The following is a 20,612-nucleotide window of genomic DNA, read 5'->3' on the forward strand; positions in this document are numbered from 1 at the left end:
AATTTCACCCCCAAAATTCCCGGATTTCAGCGCCAAAATTGGGATTTCAACCCTGATCCCAAATTGCCCAAAATCCTGAGAATTTCCCCCAAAAATTCCTGAATTTCATCCCCAAAACTCTCACATTTCAACCCAAAAATTTTCGAATTTCAGCCCCAAAATTCCCAAATTTCCCCCCAAAAACTCCCAAATTTCACCCCCAAAATTCCCATATTTCAGCCCCGAAATTGGGATTTCAACCTCGATCCCAAATTGCCCAAAATCCTGGGAATTTCCCCCCAAAAATCCCTGAATTTCACCGCCAAAATTTTCAAATTTCACCCCCAAAATTTTTTAATTTCACAGCCAAAATTCTCAAATTTCAATGCTAAAATTCCCAAATTTCACCCCCAAAATTCCTGAATTTCATTCCAAAAATGGGGATTTCGACTCCAATCCCAAATTGCCCCAAATCCCAGAAATTTCCCCCAAAAACTCCTAAATTTCACCCCCAAAATTCCCAAATTTCACCCCAAAAATGGGGATTTCAACCCCGATCCCAAATTGCCCAAAACCCTGGGAATTTGCCCCAAAAATCCTTGAATTTCACCCCCAAAATTTTCGAATTTCACGGCCAAAATTCCTGAATTTCACGGCCAAAATTCTCAAATTTCACCCAAAAACTCCCAAATTTCACCCCTAAAATTCCCGAATTTCACCCCAAAACCTGAGAATTTTTTCCAAAATTCCCAAATTTCACCCAAATTGCCCAAAATCCCCTGAATTTCCCCCATCCTGACCTGGGCATGCTCTTGCAGCACCTGCTGGGGGCTGTTTCCCAGCAGCAGGAACAGATCCAGGGTGCCCAAAATTCCCAAATTTCACCCAAATTTCACCCAAATTTCACCCAAATTTCACCCAAATTTCACCCAAATTTCACCCAAATTTCACCCAAATTTCACCCAAATTTCACCCAAATCCCCTGAATTTCCCCCATTCTGACCTGGGCATGCTCCTGCAGCACCTGCTGGGGGCTGTTCCCCAGCAGCAGGAACAGATCCAGGGTGCCCAAAATTCCTGAATTTCACCCCAAAAACTCCTGAATTTCACCCCCAAAATTCCTGGATTTCAGCGCCAAAATTGGGATTTCAACCCCAATCCCAAATTGCCCAAAATCCTGGGAATTTCCCCCAAAAATCCTTGAATTTCACCCCTGAAATTTTCGAATTTCACGGCCAAAATTCTTGAATTTCACCCCCAAAGTTCCCGAATTTCGGCCCCAAAATTCCCGGATTTCACCCCCAAACTTCCCAAATTTCACCCCAAAAATTGGGAATTTTTTCCAACGCCCCCAAATTGCCCAAATTTGCCCAAAATCCCCTGAATTTCCCCCATCCTGACCTGGGCATGCTCTTGCAGCACCTGCTGGGGGCTGGTTCCCAGCAGCAGGAACAGATCCAGGGTGCCCAAAATCCCCAAATTTCACCCAAATTTCACCCAAATTTCACCCAAATTGCCCAAAATCCCCTGAATTTCCCCCATTCTGACCTTGGCATGCTCCTGCAGCACCTGCTGGGGGCTGTTCCCAAGGAGCAGGAACAGATCCAGGCTGCCCCCGATGGTGCTGAAGGTGACGAGCGGGGCCGGGCTCACCGAGAGCTCTGAGGAAAAATGGGGAAATTCACCCAAAATGAACCAAAATCAGCAAAAATGGACATGAATTCTATGGAATTCACCCAAAATGAACCAAAATCACAAAAAATGGACACGAATTCTGGGGAAATTCACCCAAAATGAACCAAAATCAGCAAAAATGGACATAAATTCTATGGAATTCACTAAAAATTGAACCAAAATCTGCAAAAATTGACTCAAATTTAAGGAAATTGACTCAAAATTGAACCAAAATCCGCAAAATTTGACCCAAAATTCACCCAAAATCCACCCAAATTTACCCCCAAATCCACCGAAATTGAATGAAATTGAACCAAAATTGACCCCAAATCCTCAAAATTGACCCAAATTTAATGAAATGGAACCAAAATTGACCCAAAATCAGCACAAATTGACCCAAATTTAAGGAAATTGACCCAAAATCCGAAAAAAAAATCCACAAATTGACCCAAATCCGCCAAAATTTGACCCAAAATCCTCAAAAATTGACCCAGATTTAAGGAAATTGACTCAAAATTGAACCAAAATCTGCAAAATTTGACCCAAATTTTATGAAATTGACCCAAAATCCTCAAAAATTTCCCCAAATTGACCCAAAATCCACCCAAATTTACCCCCAAATCCACCCAAATTTAACGAAATTGACCCAAAATTTGACCCAAAATGGAACCAAAATCCACAAAAATGGACACAAATTCTACGGAATTGAACCGAAATTGAACCAAAATCTGCAAAAATTTGACCCAAAATGAGCGAAATCGACCCAAAATTGACCACAAAAATTTCCCCAAATTGACCCAAAATCCACCTAAATTTAACAAAATTGACCCAAAATTTGACCGAAAATTGAACCAAAAATCCTCAACGAAATTGACCCAAAATCCTCAAAAATTGACCTAAATTTACCGAAATTGACCCAAAATTGAACTAAAATCTCCAAAATTGAACCAAAATCCGCAAAAATCCACCCAAGTTTAATGAAATTAACCCAAAATTGAACCGAATTTGGGTAAATTTCAAAGATTTTGGTTGAATTTTGGGTCAATTTCATAGAAATCCTCAAAATTGAACCAAAATCCACAAAAATTTTGACCAAAATTTAAGGAAATTGACCCAAAATCCGCGAAAAATTTCCCCAAATTGACCCAAAATCCACCCAAATTTACCCCAAATCCACCAAAATTGAATGAAATTGACCCAAAATTGAATCAAAATCCACAAAAATTGACCCGAAATTCACCCAAAATCCCCAAACATTGACCCAAAATTGACCCCAAATCCCAAATTTAATGAAATTGAACCAAAATCCACAAAAATTCCCCCAAATTGATCCAAAATCCACCCAAATTTACCCCCAAATCCACCAAATTTTAATGAAATTGAACCAAAATCCACAAAAATTTCCCCAAATTGACCCAAAATCCACCCAAATTTACCCAAATCCACCGAAATTTCATGAAATTGACCCAAAATTGACCCAAAATCTGCAAAAATTGACCCAAATTTAACAAAATTGACCCGAAATCCACAAAAAATTCCACAAAATGACCCAAAATCCACCTAAATTTACCCCTAAAGTTGACCCAAATTGCATGAAATTGACCCGAAATTGACCCAAAATTGACCCAAAATCCCCCAAAATCCACCCAAATTTAAGGAAATTGACTCAAAATTGACCCAAAATCAGCAAAAATGGACACGAATTCTATGGAATTGAACTGAAAATGAACCAAAATCCGCAAAAATTTTACTCAAATTTAATGAAATTGACCCAAAATTGACCCAAAATTGCCCCCAAATCCTCAAAATCCACCCAAATTTAACGAAATTGACCCAAAATTTGACCCAAAATTGAACCAAAATCCTCAATGAAATTGACCCAAAATTGAACCAAAATCCACAAAAATTTCCCCAAATTGACCCAAAATCCTCAAAATTGACCCAAATTCTATGAAATTGACCCAAAATGGAACCAAAATCTGCAAAAATTGACCCAAATTTAGCAAAATTGACTCGAAATCCACGAAAAAATTCCACAAATTGACCCAAAATCCACCTAAATTTACCCCCAAAGTTGACCCAAATTGCATGAAAATGACCCAAAATTGACCCAAATTTATTGGAATTGACTCAAAATTGAACCAAAATCTGCAAAAATTGACCCAGATTTAATGAAATTGAACCGAAATTGACCCAAAATCTGCAAAAATTGACCCAAATTTAATGAAATTGACCCAAAATTGACCCAAAATCAGCACAAATTGACCCAAATTTAAGGAAATTGACTCAAAATTGAATCAAAATCTGCAAAAATTGACCTGAAATTCACCCAAAATCCCCAAAAATTGACCCAAATTGACCCAAAATCCACCCCCAAATCCACCCAAATTTAACAAAATTGACCCAAAATTTGACTCCAAATCCTCAAAATTGACCCAAATTCAATGAAATTGACCCAAAATTCAACCAAAATTCGCAAAAAAATTCCAAACTGCCCCAAAATCCTCAAAAATTTACCCCCAAATCCACCAAAATTTAATGAAATTGACCCAAACCTTGACCTGAAATCTTCAAAAATTGACCCAAATTTAACCAAATTGACCCAAAATTTAATGAAATCCTCAAAATTGACCCAAAATGCTCAAAATTGACCCAAAATTTAATGAAATTGACCCAAAATCCACAAAAATTGACTCAAAATTCACCCAAAATCTGCAAAAATTGACCCAAAATTGAAGAAAAATCCGCAAAAATTTGACCCAAATGTAGCGAAATTGGCCCGAAATTGAACCAAAATCCGGAAAAAATGGACCCAAATTCTATGGAATTGACCCAAAATTGACCCAAAATCCACCCAAATTTAATGAAATTGACCCAAAATTTGACCCAAAATTGAACCAAAATCCTCAATGAAATTGACCCAAAATTGAACCAAAATCCACAAAAATTTCCCCAAATTGACCCAAAATCCTCAAAATTGACCCAAATTCTATGAAATTGACCCAAAATGGAACCAAAATCTGCAAAAATTGACCCAAATTTAGCAAAATTGACTCGAAATCCACAAAAAAATTCCACAAAATGACCCAAAATCCACCTAAATTTACCCCCAAAGTTGACCCAAAATCCCCAAAAAATGACCCAAAATTGACCCCAAATCCCCCAAAATCCACCCAAATTTAAGGAAATTGACTCAAAATTGACCCAAAATCAGCAAAAATGGACACGAATTCTATGGAATTGAACTGAAAATGAACCAAAATCCGCAAAAATTTTACTCAAATTTAATGAAATTGACCCAAAATTGACCCAAAATTGCCCCCAAATCCTCAAAATCCACCCAAATTTAACGAAATTGACCCAAAATTTGACCCAAAATTGAACCAAAATCCTCAATGAAATTGACCCAAAATTGAACCAAAATCCACAAAAATTTCCCCAAATTGACCCAAAATCCTCAAAATTGACCCAAATTCTATGAAATTGACCCAAAATGGAACCAAAATCTGCAAAAATTGACCCAAATTTAGCAAAATTGACTCGAAATCCACGAAAAAATTCCACAAAATGACCCAAAATCCACCTAAATTTACCCCCAAAGTTGACCCAAAGTTGACCCAAAATCCCCAAAAATTGACCCAAAATTGACCCAAAATTGACCCAAAATGCTCAAAATTGACCCAAATTTAATGAAATTGACCCAAAATCCACAAAAATTTCCCCAAATTGAACCAAAATTTAATGAAATTGACCCAAAATTGACCCCAAATCCTCAACATTGACCCAAATTGAATGAAATGGAAGCAAAATCCACAAAAATTTCCCCAAATTGACCCCAAATCCACCCAAATTTAATGAAATTGACCCAAAATTGACCCAAAATCTGCAAAAATTTTCCCCAAATTGACCCAAATTAAATTTTTCCTAATTCAATTTTTTCCTAATTATATATTTTTACTAATTATATATATATATTTTTCCTAATTAAATTTTTTCCCTAATTATATTTTTCCCTAATTATTTATTTTTCCTAATTCCATATATTTTTTCCTAATTCAATTTTTTCCTAATTCAATTTTTTCCTAATTTCATATTTTTACTAATTAAAATTTTTCCTAATTCAATTTTTCCCTAATTATATATTTTTCCTAATTCCATATATTTTTCCCTAATTAAATTTTTTCCTAATTATATATTTTTTCCTAATTCCATATATTTTTCCTAATTATTTTTTTCCCTAATTCAATTTTTTCCTAATTATATTTTTTCCTAATTATATATTTTTTCTATTTACATATATTTTTTCTTAATTCAATTTTTTCCTAATTAAATTTTTTCCTAATTATATTTTTTCCTAATAATATATTTTCCCTAATTCCATATATTTTTTCCTAATTCTCTATATTTTTTTCCTAATTACATTTTTTTCCTAATTCAATTTTTTCCTAATTCAATTTTTCCTAATTATTTATTTTTCCTAATTCCATATATTTTTTCCTAATTAAATGTTTTCCTAATATCATATTTTTACTAATTATATATATTTTTCCTAATTAATTTTTTCCTAATTAAATTTTTTCCTAAATAAATTTTTTCCTATTATATATTTTTCCTAATTCCATATATTTTTTCCTAATTAAACTTTTTCCTAATTAATTTTTTTCCATATTATATTTATTATCCTAATTCCATATATTTTTTCCTAATTATATATTTTTCCTAATTAATTTTTTTCCTTATTTCATATTTTTCCTAATTAAATTTTTTCCTATTTAAATTTTTTCCTAATTATATTTTTTCCTAATTAAATTTTTTCCTAATTAAATTTTTTCCCCAATTTTATTTGCAAAAAATTAATCCTATTTTTCCAGAAAATGGAAATTTTGTGGGAATCTTTGGGAATATTTGGAATTTTGGGGCATTTCCCGCCCTTTGCTCACCCATGGCGTTGCTGTTGAGCAGGAAAATGCCCAGGGAGGCTCCGGACGTGTCCTCCAAGCACAGCAGGAATGGGTGAACTCCGGCCAAATTCTGCCCTTCCTGCAGGAAAAATTCAAAAGAATTCAAATATTTATCAAATAATTCAAAATTAACAGCACAAAAATGAACCACAAAGCGGTGAAATCATCAAAATCAGCAATTTGAACTGAAATATTTTCATTTTTTCCTGATTTTTTAAAGGGTTAAAATCAGTGGAAAAAGTGGAAAATTGGGGATTTTACCCCAATGTTTTGGAGGAAAATTGTAAAAAATTTCTGCTAAAATTTGGGGGGAAATTGTAAAAGTTTTGCCCCAAATTTGTGAATTTTGGAGAAGAAAATCCAAATTTTTTCTCAGTTTTGCCTCATTTTTCCCTGAAGGAATTTTCCCAAAACTGGTTGAATTTGCCCAAACTGAAGGAATTTACCCAAACTGAAGGAATTTACCCAAAACTGTAGGAATTTTCCCAAATCTGAGGGAATTTGCCCCAAATTTACCTCAGCACTGTCCCCATTGTGGCCCTGGCTGCTGTAGAGGCCCCGGTGGTGCCAGCCGGGCTGGAGGCGGAGTTTGCCCCAATCTCACCCATTAAAACTCTCCCAGATTTGCCCAAAACTGCAGGAATTTGCCCCAAACTGAAGGAATTTGACCAAAACTGAAGGAATTTACCCAAACTGCAGGAATTTTCCCAAAACTGCAGGAATTTGCCCCAAATTTACCTCAGCACTGTCCCCATGCTGGCCCTGGCTGCTGTAGAGGCCCCAGCGGTGCCAGCCAGGCTGGAGGCGGAGTTTGCCCCAATCTCACCACATTAAATAAAACACCGCCAGATTTGCCCAAAACTGAAGGAATTTGCCCAAACCTGAGGGAATTTGCCCAAACCTGAGGGAATTTGCCCAAACCTGAGGGAATTTGCCCCAAATTTACCTCAGCACTGTCCCCGTTGTGGCCCTGGCTGCTGTAGAGGCCCCGGCGGTGCCAGCCGGGCTGGAGGCGGAGTTTGCCCCAATCTCACCCATTCAATAAAGCAGTCCCAGATTTACCCAAAACTGACGGAATTTGACCCAAAACTGAAGGAATTTTCCCAAATCTGAAGGAATTTGCCCCAAATTTACCTCAGCACTGTCCCCGTGCTGGCCCTGGCTGCTGTAGAGGCCCCAGCGGTGCCAGCCGGGTTGGAGGCGGAATTTGCCCCAGTCTCACCCATTAAATAAAACAGTGCCAGATTTACCCAAAACTGAAGGAATTTGCCCCAAACTGAAGGAATTTCCCCAAAACTGAAGGAATTTACCCAAATCTGCAGGAATTTGCCCCAAATTTACCTCAGCACTGTCCCCGTTGTGGCCCTGGCTGCTGTAGAGGCCCCAGCGGTGCCAGCCGGGCTGGAGGTGGAGTTTGCCCCAATCTCACCCATTAAAAGTCTCCCAGATTTGCCCCAAACTGGTTGAATTTGCCCCAAACTGAAGGAATTTGCCCAAACCTGAAGGAATTTGCCCAAACCTGAGGGAATTTGCCCCAAAGTTACCTCAGCCCTGTCCCTGTGCTGTCCCTGGCTGCTGTAGAGGCCCCAGGTGGTGCCAGGTGGGCCGGAGGCGGAGTTTGCCCCAATCTCACCCATTAAAACTCTCCCAGATTTGCCTCAAACTGGAGGAATTTACTCAAAACTGAAGGAATTTACCCCAAACTGAAGGAATTTACCCAAAACTGAAGGAATTTACCCAAACCTGAGGGAATTTGCCCCAAAGTTACCTCAGCCTTCTCCCCGTTCTACCCCTGACTGCTGTGGAGCCCCCAGCGGTGCCAGCCGGGCTGGAGGCGGAGTTTGCCCCAATCTCACCCATTAAAACTCTCCCAGATTTGCCCAAAACTGCAGGAATTTGCCCCAAACTGAAGCAATTTGTCCAAAACTGCAGGAATTTACCCTAAACTGCAGGAATTTGACCAAATCTGAAGGAATTTACCCAAACCTGAGGGAATTTGCCTCAAAGTTACCTCAGCACTGTCCCCGTGCTGGCCCTGGCTGCTGTAGAGCCCCAGGCGGTGCCAGGTGGGCCGGAGGCGGAGTTTGCCCCAATCTCACCCATTAAAACTCTCCCAGCTTTGCCCCAAACTGACCACATTAAATAAAACTCTCCCAGATTTACCCAAACCTGAAGGAATTTGCCCAAACCTGAGGGAATTTGCCCCAAATTTACCTCACCACTGTCCCCGTTGTGGCCCTGGCTGCTGTAGAGGCCCCGGCAGTGCCAGCCGGGCTGGAGGCGGAGTTTGCCCCAATCTCACCCATTAAAACTCTGCCAGATTCGCCCCAAACTGAAGGAATTTACTCAAAACTGAAGGAATTTTCCCAAATTGAAGGAATTTTCCCAAATCTGCAGGAATTTGCCCCAAAGTTACCTCAGCACTGTCCCCATGCTGTCCCTGGCTGCTGTAGAGGCCCCAGCGGTGCCAGGCGGGCTGGAGGCGGAGTTTGCCACAATCTCACCACATTAAATAAAACACTGCCAGATTTACTCCAAACTGCAGGAATTTGCCCCAAACGGGTTGAATTTTCCCAAATCTGCAGGAATTTGCCCCAAATTTACCTCAGCATTATCCCCGTTGTGCCCCTGGCTGCTGTAGAGGCCCCAGCGGTGCCCGCTGGGCTGGAGGCGGAGTTTGCCCCAATCTCACCCATTAAAACTCTCCCAGATTTGCCCAAAACTGCAGGAATTTGCCCCAAACTGAAGCAATTTGTCCAAAACTGCAGGAATTTACCCTAAACTGCAGGAATTTGACCAAATCTGAAGGAATTTACCCAAACCTGAGGGAATTTGCCTCAAATTTACCTCAGCACTGTCCCCGTGCTGGCCCTGGCTGCTGTAGAGGCCCCAGCGGTGCCAGCCGGGCTGGAGGCGGAGTTTGCCCCAATCTCACCACATTAAATAAAACACTGCCAGATTTACCCAAAACTGCATGAATTTGCCCCAAACTGGTTGAATTTTCCCAAATCTGAGGGAATTTGCCCCAAATTTACCTCAGCATTATCCCCGTTGTGCCCCTGGCTGCTGTAGAGGCCCCAGCGGTGCCAGCCGGGCTGGAGGCGGAGTTTGCCCCAATCTCACCCATTAAAACTCTCCCAGATTTGCCCAAAACTGACCACATTAAATAAAACTCTCCCAGATTTACCCAAAACTGAAGGAATTTTCCCAAATCTGCAGGAATTTGCCCCAAAGTTACCTCAGCGTTTTCCCCGTGCTGGCCCTGGCTGCTGTAGAGGCCCCAGCGGTGCCAGCCCGGCCGCAGGCGCAGCCGGCGCTGCCCGGGGCTGTAGAGGGCGGAGCAGGAGAGGCGCGAGGAGAGCGACAGGAACTGATCCGAGAGCAGCAGCGGCCCCACGGTGGTGTCAAAGCTGAGGGGAAATGAAATGAAATTAAAATAAAATAAAAATAAAAATGAAAAAATAAATTAAAAAAATAAAATTAAAATTTAAAAAAAATTAGAAATTAATATGAAAATAAAAAAAATTAAAATTAAAAAAAATGAAGTTAAACTGAAATTAAAATTAGAAATTAGAATTAATATAAAAATTTAAAAAAATAAAAATAAAAATTAAAATAAAAATTAAAATTAAAGTTAAAAATATTAATTAAAATTAAAGTTAAAATTAAAATTAAAATTACAAATTTAAGTTAAGATAAAAATTAAAATAAAATTAAAATTAAAAAATAAAATTAAAAATTAAAGTTAAAGTTAAAATTAAAATTATAATAAAAATTAATATAAAAATAAAAATAAAAATAAAAATGAAATTAAAAATACTAATTAAAAATAAAATTAAAATTAAAATTAAAAATTAAAATTATAATTAATATAAAAAATTTAAAAATCAATATAATATAAAAATAAAAATAAAAATGAAATTAAAGTCAAAATGGAAATTAAAAATTAAAATTATTGTAAAAATAAAAATAAAAATAAAAAATAATATATAAATTAAAATTAAAATTAATATGAAAATCTTAAAAATCAATATAAAATAAATATAAAAATAAAAATAAAATTAAAATTATAATAAAATTAAAAATTAAAATTAGGTTGAAATTAATTTAAAATCAAAAATAAAAATTAAAATAAAAATAAAAATAAAAATAAAAATTGAAACAGATTAATATAAAAATAAAAGTGAAGATAAAAATAAAAATTAAAATAAGAATATAAAAATAAAAATTAAAAAATCAATGTAAAAATAACCATAAAATAAAAATAAACATAAAAATTAAAATAAAAATAATAATTAAAGTTAAAATTAAAATCAAAATTAAAAATTAAAATTGATATAAAAATTAAAAATAAAAATATTAACTATAAAAATAAATATAATAAAAATTAAAAATTAAAATAAAAATAATATAAAAATAAATATAAATATAAATATAAATATAAATATAAGAATAATAAAAATAAATTAAAATAAGAATTAAAATAAGAATTAATTTTAAAAATTAATGTAAAAGTAAAAATAACAATAAAAATGAAAATAGGCTGACAGGACTCTGCCAACATTGGGAATTTTTGGGGGTAAAAAGGGAATTTTTGGGTAAAAAAAAGGGAATTTTTGCAGGTTAAAAAAGGGAATTTTTGGGTGCAAAAAAGGGGATTTTGTGGGTTAAAAAAGGGGAATTTTTGGGTAAAAAAAGGGAATTTTTGCAGGTTAAAAAAGGAATTTTTGGATGTAAAAAAGTGGATTTTTGGGTTAAAAAAGGGGAATTTTTGGGTCAAAAAAGGGAATTTTTGGGGGTAAAAAAGGGGATTTTTTGGGGGTAAAAAAGGGGATTTTTTGGGTTAAAAAAAGGAATTTTGCAGGTCAAAAAAAAAGGGGAATTTTTGGGTAAAAAAAGGGATTTTTTGGGTTAAAAAAGGGGATTTTGGGGGGTAAAAAGGGAATTTTTTGGGTTAAAAAAGGGGATTTTTGCAGGTTAAAAAAGGGGAATTTTTGCAGGTAAAAAGAAAGGAATTTTTGGGTAAAAAATAGGGAATTTTTGGGGTTAAAAAAAGGGGATTTTTGGGTTAAAAAAGGAATTTTTGGGGTTAAAAAAGGGAATTTTTGGGTTAAAATAGGGCATTTTTGCAGGTTAAAAAAAAGGAATTTTGCGGTTAAAAAAGCGGATTTTTGCAGGTAAAAAAGGGGATTTTTGGGAGCGAAAAGAAAGGAATTTTTGGCTTAAAAAAAGGGAATTTTTGGGTTAAAAAGGGGGAATTTTTGGGTGTAAAAAAGGGAATTTTTTGGTTAAAAAAAGGGGATTTTTGGCTCACTTGAAAAATTGGGAAATCTGGAAAAATTGGGATTTATCTTTTGGGAAAAAAAGGGAATTTTTGGGTTAAAAAAGGGAATTTTTGGGTTTAAAAAAAGGGAATTTTTTGGGTGTAAAAAAAGGAATTTTTTGGGTGTAGAAAAGGGAATTTTGGGTTAAAAAAGGGAATTTTTGGGTTAAAAAGGGGAATTTTTGGGTGTAAAAAGGGGATTTTTTGGGTGTAAAACAGGGAATTTTTGGGTAAAAGAAGGGGTTTTTTTGGGTAAAAAAAGGGGGAATATTTGGTTGTAAAAAAAGGGAATTTTTGGGTTAAAAGAGGCGAATTTTTTGGGGTAAAAAAGGGAATTTTTGGGTAAAAAAAGGGGGAATTTTTGGTTGTAAAAAAGGGAATTTTTGGGGTGTAAAAAAGGGAATTTTTTGGGTTAAAAAGTGAATTTTTGGAGTTTAAAAAAAGGAATTTTTTGGGTTAAAAAGTGAATTTTTGGGATTAAAAAAAGGAATTTTTTGGGTTAAAAAGTGAATTTTTTGGGTTAAAAAAGGGAATTTTTTGGGTGTAAAAATGAGACTTTTGCTCACATGACCCTGCCCGTGCTGGCTCTCAGCACCTGCACCCCGAACGGATTCTCCTGGAATTTCAGCCGAAATTGGGGCTCGGGGGCGGCCGTGCCCGGGAAGGGCCCCACGACCTCCTCGGGGACCTCGAACCGCGGCTCCCTGGCGTCCGTGAACTGGGGAAAAGGGGAAAAAATGGGAAAAAATGGGAAAAAATGGGAATTTTGGGCTCTTTTGGGGTGGGAATGAGGGATTTGTAATTTCCCCCTGATTTTCCCTTTTTCCCCCAAATTTCCCCTCAGGATTTTCCCTTTTTCCCCCCGGATTTTCCCTTTTTCCCCCCAATTTCCCTCCAGGATTTTCCCCTTTTCCCCCCCGGGATTTTCCCTTTTTCCCCCTGGCTTTTCCCTTTCCCCCCCCCCGGATTTCCCTTTTTCCCCCCAGATTTTCCCTTTTTCCCCCCGGATTTTCCCTTTTTCCGCCAGGATTTTCCCTTTTTCCCTCCAATTTCCCTTCAGGATTTTCCCTTTTCGGGATTTTCACTTTTCCCTCCCAATTTCCCCCTGGATTTTCCCTTTTTCCCTCCAGATTTTCCCTTTTTCCCCCCGGATTTTCCCTTTTCCCCCCGGATTTTCCCCTTTTCCCCCTGGATTTCCCTTTTTCCCCCCGGATTTTTCCTTTTTTCCCCAATTTCCCCTCAGGATTTTCCCTTTTTCCCCCTGGATTTTCCCTTTTTTCCCCCGGATTTTCCCTTTTTCCCCTGGGATTTTCCCTTTTTCCGCCAGGATTTTCCCTTTTCCCCCCGGATTTTCCCTTTTCCCCCTGGATTTCCCTTTTCCCCCCCGGGATTTTCCCTTTTTCCCCCGGATTTTCCCTTTTCCCCCCTGGATTTTCCCTTTTTCCCCCTGAATTTTCCCTTTTTCCCCCCAATTTTCCCTCAGGATTTTCCCTTTTTCCCTTCAGGATTTTCCCTTTTTCCCCCTGGATTTTCCCTTTTTCCCTTCAGGATTTTCCCTTTTTCCCTCAGGATTTTCCCTTTTTCCCCTGGGATTTTCCCTTTTTCCGCCAGGATTTTCCCTTTTCCCCCCGGATTTTCCCTTTTCCCCCCGGATTTTCCCCTTTCCCCCCTGGATTTCCCTTTTTCCCCCCGGATTTTCCCTTTTTCCCCCCAATTTCCCCTCAGGATTTTCCCTTTATCCCCCCGGATTTTCCCTTTTTTCCCCCGGATTTTCCCTTTTTCCCCTGGGATTTTCCCTTTTTCCGCCAGGATTTTCCCTTTTCCCCCTGGATTTTCCCTTTGTCCCCCTGGATTTTCCCTTTTTTCCCCAAATTTCCCTCCAGGATTTTCCTTTTTTCCTCGTTATTTTCCCCCCAGGACTTTTCCCTTTTTGGGATTTTCGCTTTTTGGGATTTTCCCTTTTTGGGATTTTCCCTTTTTGGGATTTTCCCTTTTTCCCCCCAATTTCCCCTCCAGGATTTTCCTTTTTTCCTCGTTATTTTCCCCCCAGGATTTTTCCCTTTTTGGGATTTTCTCTTTTTGGGATTTTCCCTTTTTGAGATTTTCGCTTTTTGGGATTTTCCCTTTTCCCCCCAATTTCCCTCCAGGATTTTCCCTTTTTTCCTCATTATTTCCCCCAGGACTTTTCCCTTTTTGGGATTTTCCCTTTTTTCCCCCATTATTTCCCTTTTCCCATTCCTGTTATTTTCCCCTCTTTCCCCATCATTTCCATGGTTTTCCCTCCATTATTTCCCCATTATTTCCTCATTTTCCCTCCATTATTTCCCCATTATTTCCCAGTTTTTCCCCCATTATTTCCCCATTATTTCCTCTTTTCCCCCCATTATTTCCCTGCTATTTCCCAGTTTTTCCTCCATTATGTGCCCATTTTTCCTCCATTATTTCCCCATTTTCCCCCATTATTTCCCCATTTTTTCCTCATTTTCCCTCCTTTATTTCCCCATTTTCTCCCATTATTTCCCTGCTATTTCCCAGTTTTTCCCCCATTATTTCCTTTTATTTCCCCAGTTATTTCCCCCATTATTCCCCCATTATTTCCTGGGTATTTCCCATTTCCCATCCCCATTATTTCCCCGTTATTCCCTCATTAATTCCCATTATTTCCTATTTCCTCTCCCATTATTCCCCCATTATTCCCCGAATACTTCCTGATTATTTCCCCCATTATTCCCCATTATTCCCCATTATCCCCCATTATTTCTCCATTATTCCCCCATTATTTCCCCATTATTCCCCCATTATTTCCCCCGTTATTCCCCATTATTTCCCCCGTTATTCCCCATTGTTTCCCCCGTTATTCCCCCATTATTCCCAGCTCTCTTCCCCATTATCCCCCATTATTCCCCATTATTCCCCCATTATTTCCTGGTTATTCCCCCATTATTCCCCCATTAATTCCTGGTTATTCCCCCCAATATTCCCCATTATTCCCCCATTATTCCTCCATTATTCCCAGCTCTCTCCCCCCTTATTTCCCCATTATTCCCCCATTATTTCCCCCCATTATTCCCCATTATTTCCCCCATTACTCCCAGCTCTCTCCCCCGTTATCCCCCCATTATTTCCCCGTTATTCCCCCATTATTCCCCTGTTATTCCCCCATTATCCCCCATTATTTCCCCCATTATTCCCAGCTCTCTCCCCCATTATTCCCCCATTATTCCCCCATTATCCCCCATTATTTCCCCCATTATTCCCCCATTATCCCCCGTTATTTCCCCATTATTCCCAGCTCTCTCCCCCGTTATTCCCCCGTTATTTCCCCATTATTCCCCATTATCCCCCATTATTCCCCCATTATTTCCCACCATTATTCCCCCGTTATTCCCCCCCATTATCCCCCATTATTTCCCCATTATCCCCCCGCTGTTTCCCCCATTATTCCCAGCTCTCTCCCCCGTTATCCCCCCATTATTTCCCCGTTATTCCCCCATTATTCCCCCATTATCCCCCATTATTTCCCCCATTATTCCCCCATTATCCCCCGTTATTCCCCCATTCTCTCCCATTATTCCCCCATTATTTCCCCCATTATTCCCCCATTATCCCCCGTTATTCCCCCATTCTCTCCCATTATTCCCCCATTATTTCCCCCCATTATCCCTCATTATTCCCCCATTATTTCACCCATTATTCCCCCTTATTCCCCCATTATCCCCCGTTATTCCCCCATTATCCCCCATTATTCCCAGCTCTCTCCCCCATTATTCCCCTGTTATTCCCCCATTATTCCCAGCTCTCTGCCCCGTTATTCCCCTGTTATTTTCCCCCAGTATTCCCAGCTCTCTCCCCATTATCCCCCAGTATTCCCAGTTCTCTCCCCCATTATTCCCAGCTCTCTCCCCCATTATTCCCCATTATTCCCCGTTATTCCCCCATTATTTCCCCGCATTATTCCCCGTTATCCCCCATTATTCCCAGCTCTCTCCCCCATTATTTCCCCCATTATTCCCCATTATTTCCCCCATTATTCCCAGCTCTCTCCCCCATTATTTCCCCCATTATTCCCCATTATTTCCCCCATTATTCCCAGCTCTCTCCCCCATTATTTCCCCCATTATTTCCCCCATTATTCCCCATTATTATCCCCGCTCTCTCCCCCATTATTTCCCCCATTATCCCCCATTATTCCCCCATTATTTCCCCCATTATTTCCCCCATTATTATCCCCCATTATTTCCCCATTATCCCCCCGCTGTTTCCCCCATTACTCCCAGCTCTCTCCCCCGTTATCCCCCCATTATTCCCCTGTTATTCCCCCATTATCCCCCATTATTTCCCCCCATTATTTCCCCCATTATTTCCCCCCATTATTCCCCCATTATTCCCCCATTATCCCCCATTATTTCCCCCATTATCCCCCATTATCCCCCGTTATTTCCCCATTATTCCCAGCTCTCTCCCCCGTTATTCCCCCGTTATTTCCCCATTATTCCCCATTATCCCCCATTATTCCCCCATTATCCCCCATTATTTCCCCCATTATTCCCCCATTATCCCCCGTTATTCCCCCATTATTCCCCCATTCTCTCCCATTATTCCCCCATTATTTCCCCCCATTATCCCTCATTATTCCCCCATTATTTCACCCATTATTCCCAGCTCTCTCCCCCATTATTTCCCCCATTATTCCCCCATTAATTCCTGGTTATTTCCCCCATTATTCCCCCTTATTCCCCCATTATCCCCCGTTATTCCCCCGTTATTCCCCCATTATCCCCCATTATTCCCAGCTCTCTCCCCCATTATTCCCCTGTTATTCCCCCATTATTCCCAGCTCTCTGCCCCGTTATTCCCCTGTTATTTTCCCCCAGTATTCCCAGCTCTCTCCCCCATTATCCCCCAGTATTCCCAGTTCTCCCCCCCATTATTCCCAGCTCTCTCCCCCATTATTCCCCATTATTCCCCGTTATTCCCCCATTATTTCCCCGCATTATTCCCCGTTATCCCCCATTATTCCCAGCTCTCTCCCCCATTATTTCCCCCATTATTTCCCCCATTATTCCCCATTTTTTCCCCCATTATTCCCAGCTCTCTCCCCCATTATTTCCCCCATTATTCCCCATTATTTCCCCCATTATTCCCAGCTCTCTCCCCCATTATTTCCCCCATTATTTCCCCCATTATTCCCCATTATTATCCCCGCTCTCTCCCCCATTATTTCCCCCATTATCCCCCATTATTCCCCCATTATTCGCCCCATTATCCCCCATTATTTCCCCCATTATCCCCCATTATCCCCCATTATTTCCCCCATTATTTCCCCCATTATTATCCCCCATTATTTCCCCATTATCCCCCCGCTGTTTCCCCCATTACTCCCAGCTCTCTCCCCCGTTATCCCCCCATTATTCCCCTGTTATTCCCCCATTATCCCCCATTATTTCCCCCCATTATCCCCCATTATTTCCCCCCATTATTCCCCCATTATTTCCCCCATTATTCCCCCATTATTCCCCCATTATTTCCCCATTATCCCCCATTATCCCCCGTTATTTCCCCATTATTCCCAGCTCTCTCCCCCGTTATTCCCCCATTATCCCCCATTATTCCCCCATTATTTCCCACCATTATTCCCCCGTTATTCCCCCCCATTATCCCCCATTATTTCCCCATTATCCCCCGTTATTTCCCCATTATTCCCAGCTCTCTCCCCCGTTATCCCCCATTATTTCCCCGTTATTCCCCCATTATTCCCCCATTATTCCCCCATTATCCCCCATTATTTCCGCCATTATTCCCCCATTATCCCCCGTTATTCCCCCATTATTCCCCCATTCTCTCCCATTATTCCCCCATTATTTCCCCCCATTATCCCTCATTATTCCCCCATTATTTCACCCATTATTCCCAGCTCTCTCCCCCATTATTTCCCCCATTATTCCCCCATTAATTCCTGGTTATTTCCCCCATTATTCCCCCTTATTCCCCCATTATCCCCCGTTATTCCCCCATTATTCCCCGTTATTCCCAGCTCTCTCCCCCATTATTCCCCTGTTATTCCCCCATTATTCCCAGCTCTCTCCCCCGTTATTCCCCCGTTATTTTCCCCCAGTATTCCCAGCTCTCTCCCCCATTATCCCCCAGTATTCCCAGTTCTCTCCCCCATTATTCCCAGCTCTCTCCCCCATTATTCCCCATTATTCCCCGTTATTCCCCCATTATTTCCCCCATTATTTCCCCCATTATCCCCCATTATTCCCCCATTATTTCCCCCATTATTTCCCCCATTATCCCCCATTATTTCCCCCATCATTCCCCATTATTTCCCCCATTATCCCCCATTATCCCCTGTTATTCCCCCATTATTTCCCCCATTATTTCCCCCATTATTTCCCCCATTATCCCCCATTATTTCCCCCATCATTCCCCATTATTTCCCCCATTATCCCCCATTATCCCCTGTTATTCCCCCATTATTTCCCCCATTATTTCCCCCATTATTTCCCCATTATTCCCCATTATTCCCCCATCATTTCCCCCATTATCCCCCATTATCCCCCATTATTTCCCCCATTATCCCCCATTATCCCCCATTATCCCCCATTATTCCCCATTATTTCCCCCATTATTCCCCATTATTTCCCCCATTATTTCCCCCATTATTTCCCCCATTATTCCCCCATTATTTCCCCCATTATCCCCCATTATTCCCCATTATTTCCCCCATTATTCCCCTGTTATTCCCCCATTATTCCCCCATTATTTCCCCCATTATTTCCCCCATTATCCCCCATTATTCCCCATTATCCCCCATTATTTCCCCCATTATTTCCCCCATTATCCCCCATTATTCCCCCATTATTTCCCCCATTATTCCCCATTATTTCCCCCATTATCCCCCATTATTCCCCATTATTTCCCCCATCATTCCCCATTATTCCCCCATTATTTCCCCCATTATTCCCCTCTCCGTTCCGTACCTGCAGCCGCAGCCGCGTTGGGCTCTGGAGCTGGGCCCGGAGGCGCACGGAGCCCAGGGGGGCCCCAAAGAGCAGCGGGGCCGGGAGGGGAACCAGGGCCAGCTCCAGCCCTGGGGGGGACACGGACACACAATCACTGCACTGCAGCTTGGTTTAGTTTATTTTATTGTATTTTAATTTATTTTAGTGCATTTTACGGCATTTTATTGTATTTTATTTTATTTTGTTGCATTTTATTTTATTGTATTTTATTGCATTTTATTTTATTTTGTTGTATTTTATTGTATTTTATTTTATTTTGTTGCATTTTATTGCATCTTATTTTATTGTATTTTAATTTATTTTATTTTATTGCATTTTATTTTATTGTATTTTAATTTAATTTATTTTATTGTATTGCATTTTATTTTATTATTTCATTTTGTTTTTAATTTATTTTATTTTATTGTATTTTATTTTATTTTGTTGCATTTTATTGCATCTTATTTTATTGTATTTTAATTTATTTTATTTTATTTTATTATTTCATTTTATTTTTATTTTATTGCATTTTATTTTATTTTGTTGTATTTTATTGTATTGTATTGTATTTTATTTTATTATTTTATTTCATTTATTTTATTTTATTGTATTTTATTGCATTTTATTTTATTTTGTTGTATTTTATTGCATTTTATTTTATTGTATTTTAATTTAATTTTTTTTTTTAATTGCATTTTATTTTATTATTTCATTTTGTTTTTAATTTATTTTATTTTATTGTATTTTATTTTATTTTGTTGCATTTTATTGCATCTTATTTTATTGTATTTTAATTTATTTTATTTTATTTTATTATTTCATTTTATTTTTATTTTATTTTATTTTATTTTATTTTGTTGTATTTTATTGTATTGTATTGTATTTTATTTTATTATTTTATTTCATTTATTTTATTTTATTGTATTTTATTGCATTTTATTTTATTTTGTTGCATTTTACTGCATTTTATTTTATTGTATTTTAATTTAATTTTTTTTTTTTATTGCATTTTATTTTATTATTTCATTTTGGTTTTAATTTATTTTATTTTATTGTATTTTATTTTATTTTGTTGCATTTTATTGCATTTTATTTTATTGTATCTTAATTTAATTTATTTTATTTTATTGCATTTTATTTTATTATTTCATTTTGTTTTTAATTTATTTTATTTTATTGTATTTTATTTTATTTTGTTGCGTTTTATTGCATTTTATTTTATTGTATTTTAATTTAATTTATTTTATTTTATTTTATTATTTCATTTTATTTTTATTTTATTTTATTTTATTTTATTTTATTTTGTTGTATTTTCTTGTATTGTATTGTATTTTATTTTATTATTTTATTTCATTTATTTTATTTTATTGTATTTTATTGCATTTTATTTTATTTTGTTGCATTTTATTGCATTTTATTTTATTGTATCTTAATTAAATTTATTTTATTTTATTGCATTATATTTTATTATTTCATTTTGTTTTTAATTTATTCTATTTTATTGTATTTTATTTTATTTTGTTGTATTTTATTGCATTTTATTGTATTGTATTTTAATTTAATTTATTTTATTTTATTGCATTTTATTTTATTATTTCATTTTGGTTTTAATTTATTTTATTTTCTTTTATTTTGTTGTATTTTATTGTATTGTATTTTATTTTATTTTAT

At 37.8% G+C, this 20,612-nt stretch overlaps 1 protein-coding gene across 1 annotated transcript; it reads right to left on the bottom strand.

Annotated features, from left to right (window-relative positions):
- Positions 1 to 1,186: 1,186 nt before the first annotated feature.
- On the bottom strand, positions 1,187 to 19,122 carry LOC139586897 (sucrase-isomaltase, intestinal-like). The gene is made up of 7 exons (XM_071420561.1): positions 19,118 to 19,122; positions 18,921 to 19,056; positions 12,504 to 12,655; positions 9,853 to 10,024; positions 6,594 to 6,693; positions 1,528 to 1,640; positions 1,187 to 1,285 (listed from the first exon to the last, which is right to left on the bottom strand). The coding sequence occupies exons 1-7, from the start codon at positions 19,120 to 19,122 to the stop codon at positions 1,187 to 1,189; spliced, it is 777 nt and encodes a 258-aa protein (XP_071276662.1).
- Positions 19,123 to 20,612: the final 1,490 nt, after the last annotated feature.

The sequence above is a fragment of the Agelaius tricolor genome, unplaced genomic scaffold (genome assembly GCF_023055355.1).
Source record: "Agelaius tricolor isolate 1412-34295 unplaced genomic scaffold, bAgeTri1.0.p SCAF_150, whole genome shotgun sequence".
Lineage (NCBI taxonomy): Eukaryota > Metazoa > Chordata > Aves > Passeriformes > Icteridae > Agelaius > Agelaius tricolor.

Bases quoted from the DNA above. Each gene is read 5' to 3' on its own strand.
- LOC139586897 (XM_071420561.1), bottom strand. The intron at 1,641-6,593 runs GTGAGCAAAGGG...ATTTTTCCTCAG, and splicing joins GCTCAACAGCAACGCCATGG to AGCTCTCGGTGAGCCCGGCC. The intron at 1,286-1,527 runs GTCAGAATGGGG...AAATTTGGGAAG, and splicing joins TGCTGCAGGAGCATGCCAAG to TTTGGGGGTGAAATCCGGGA.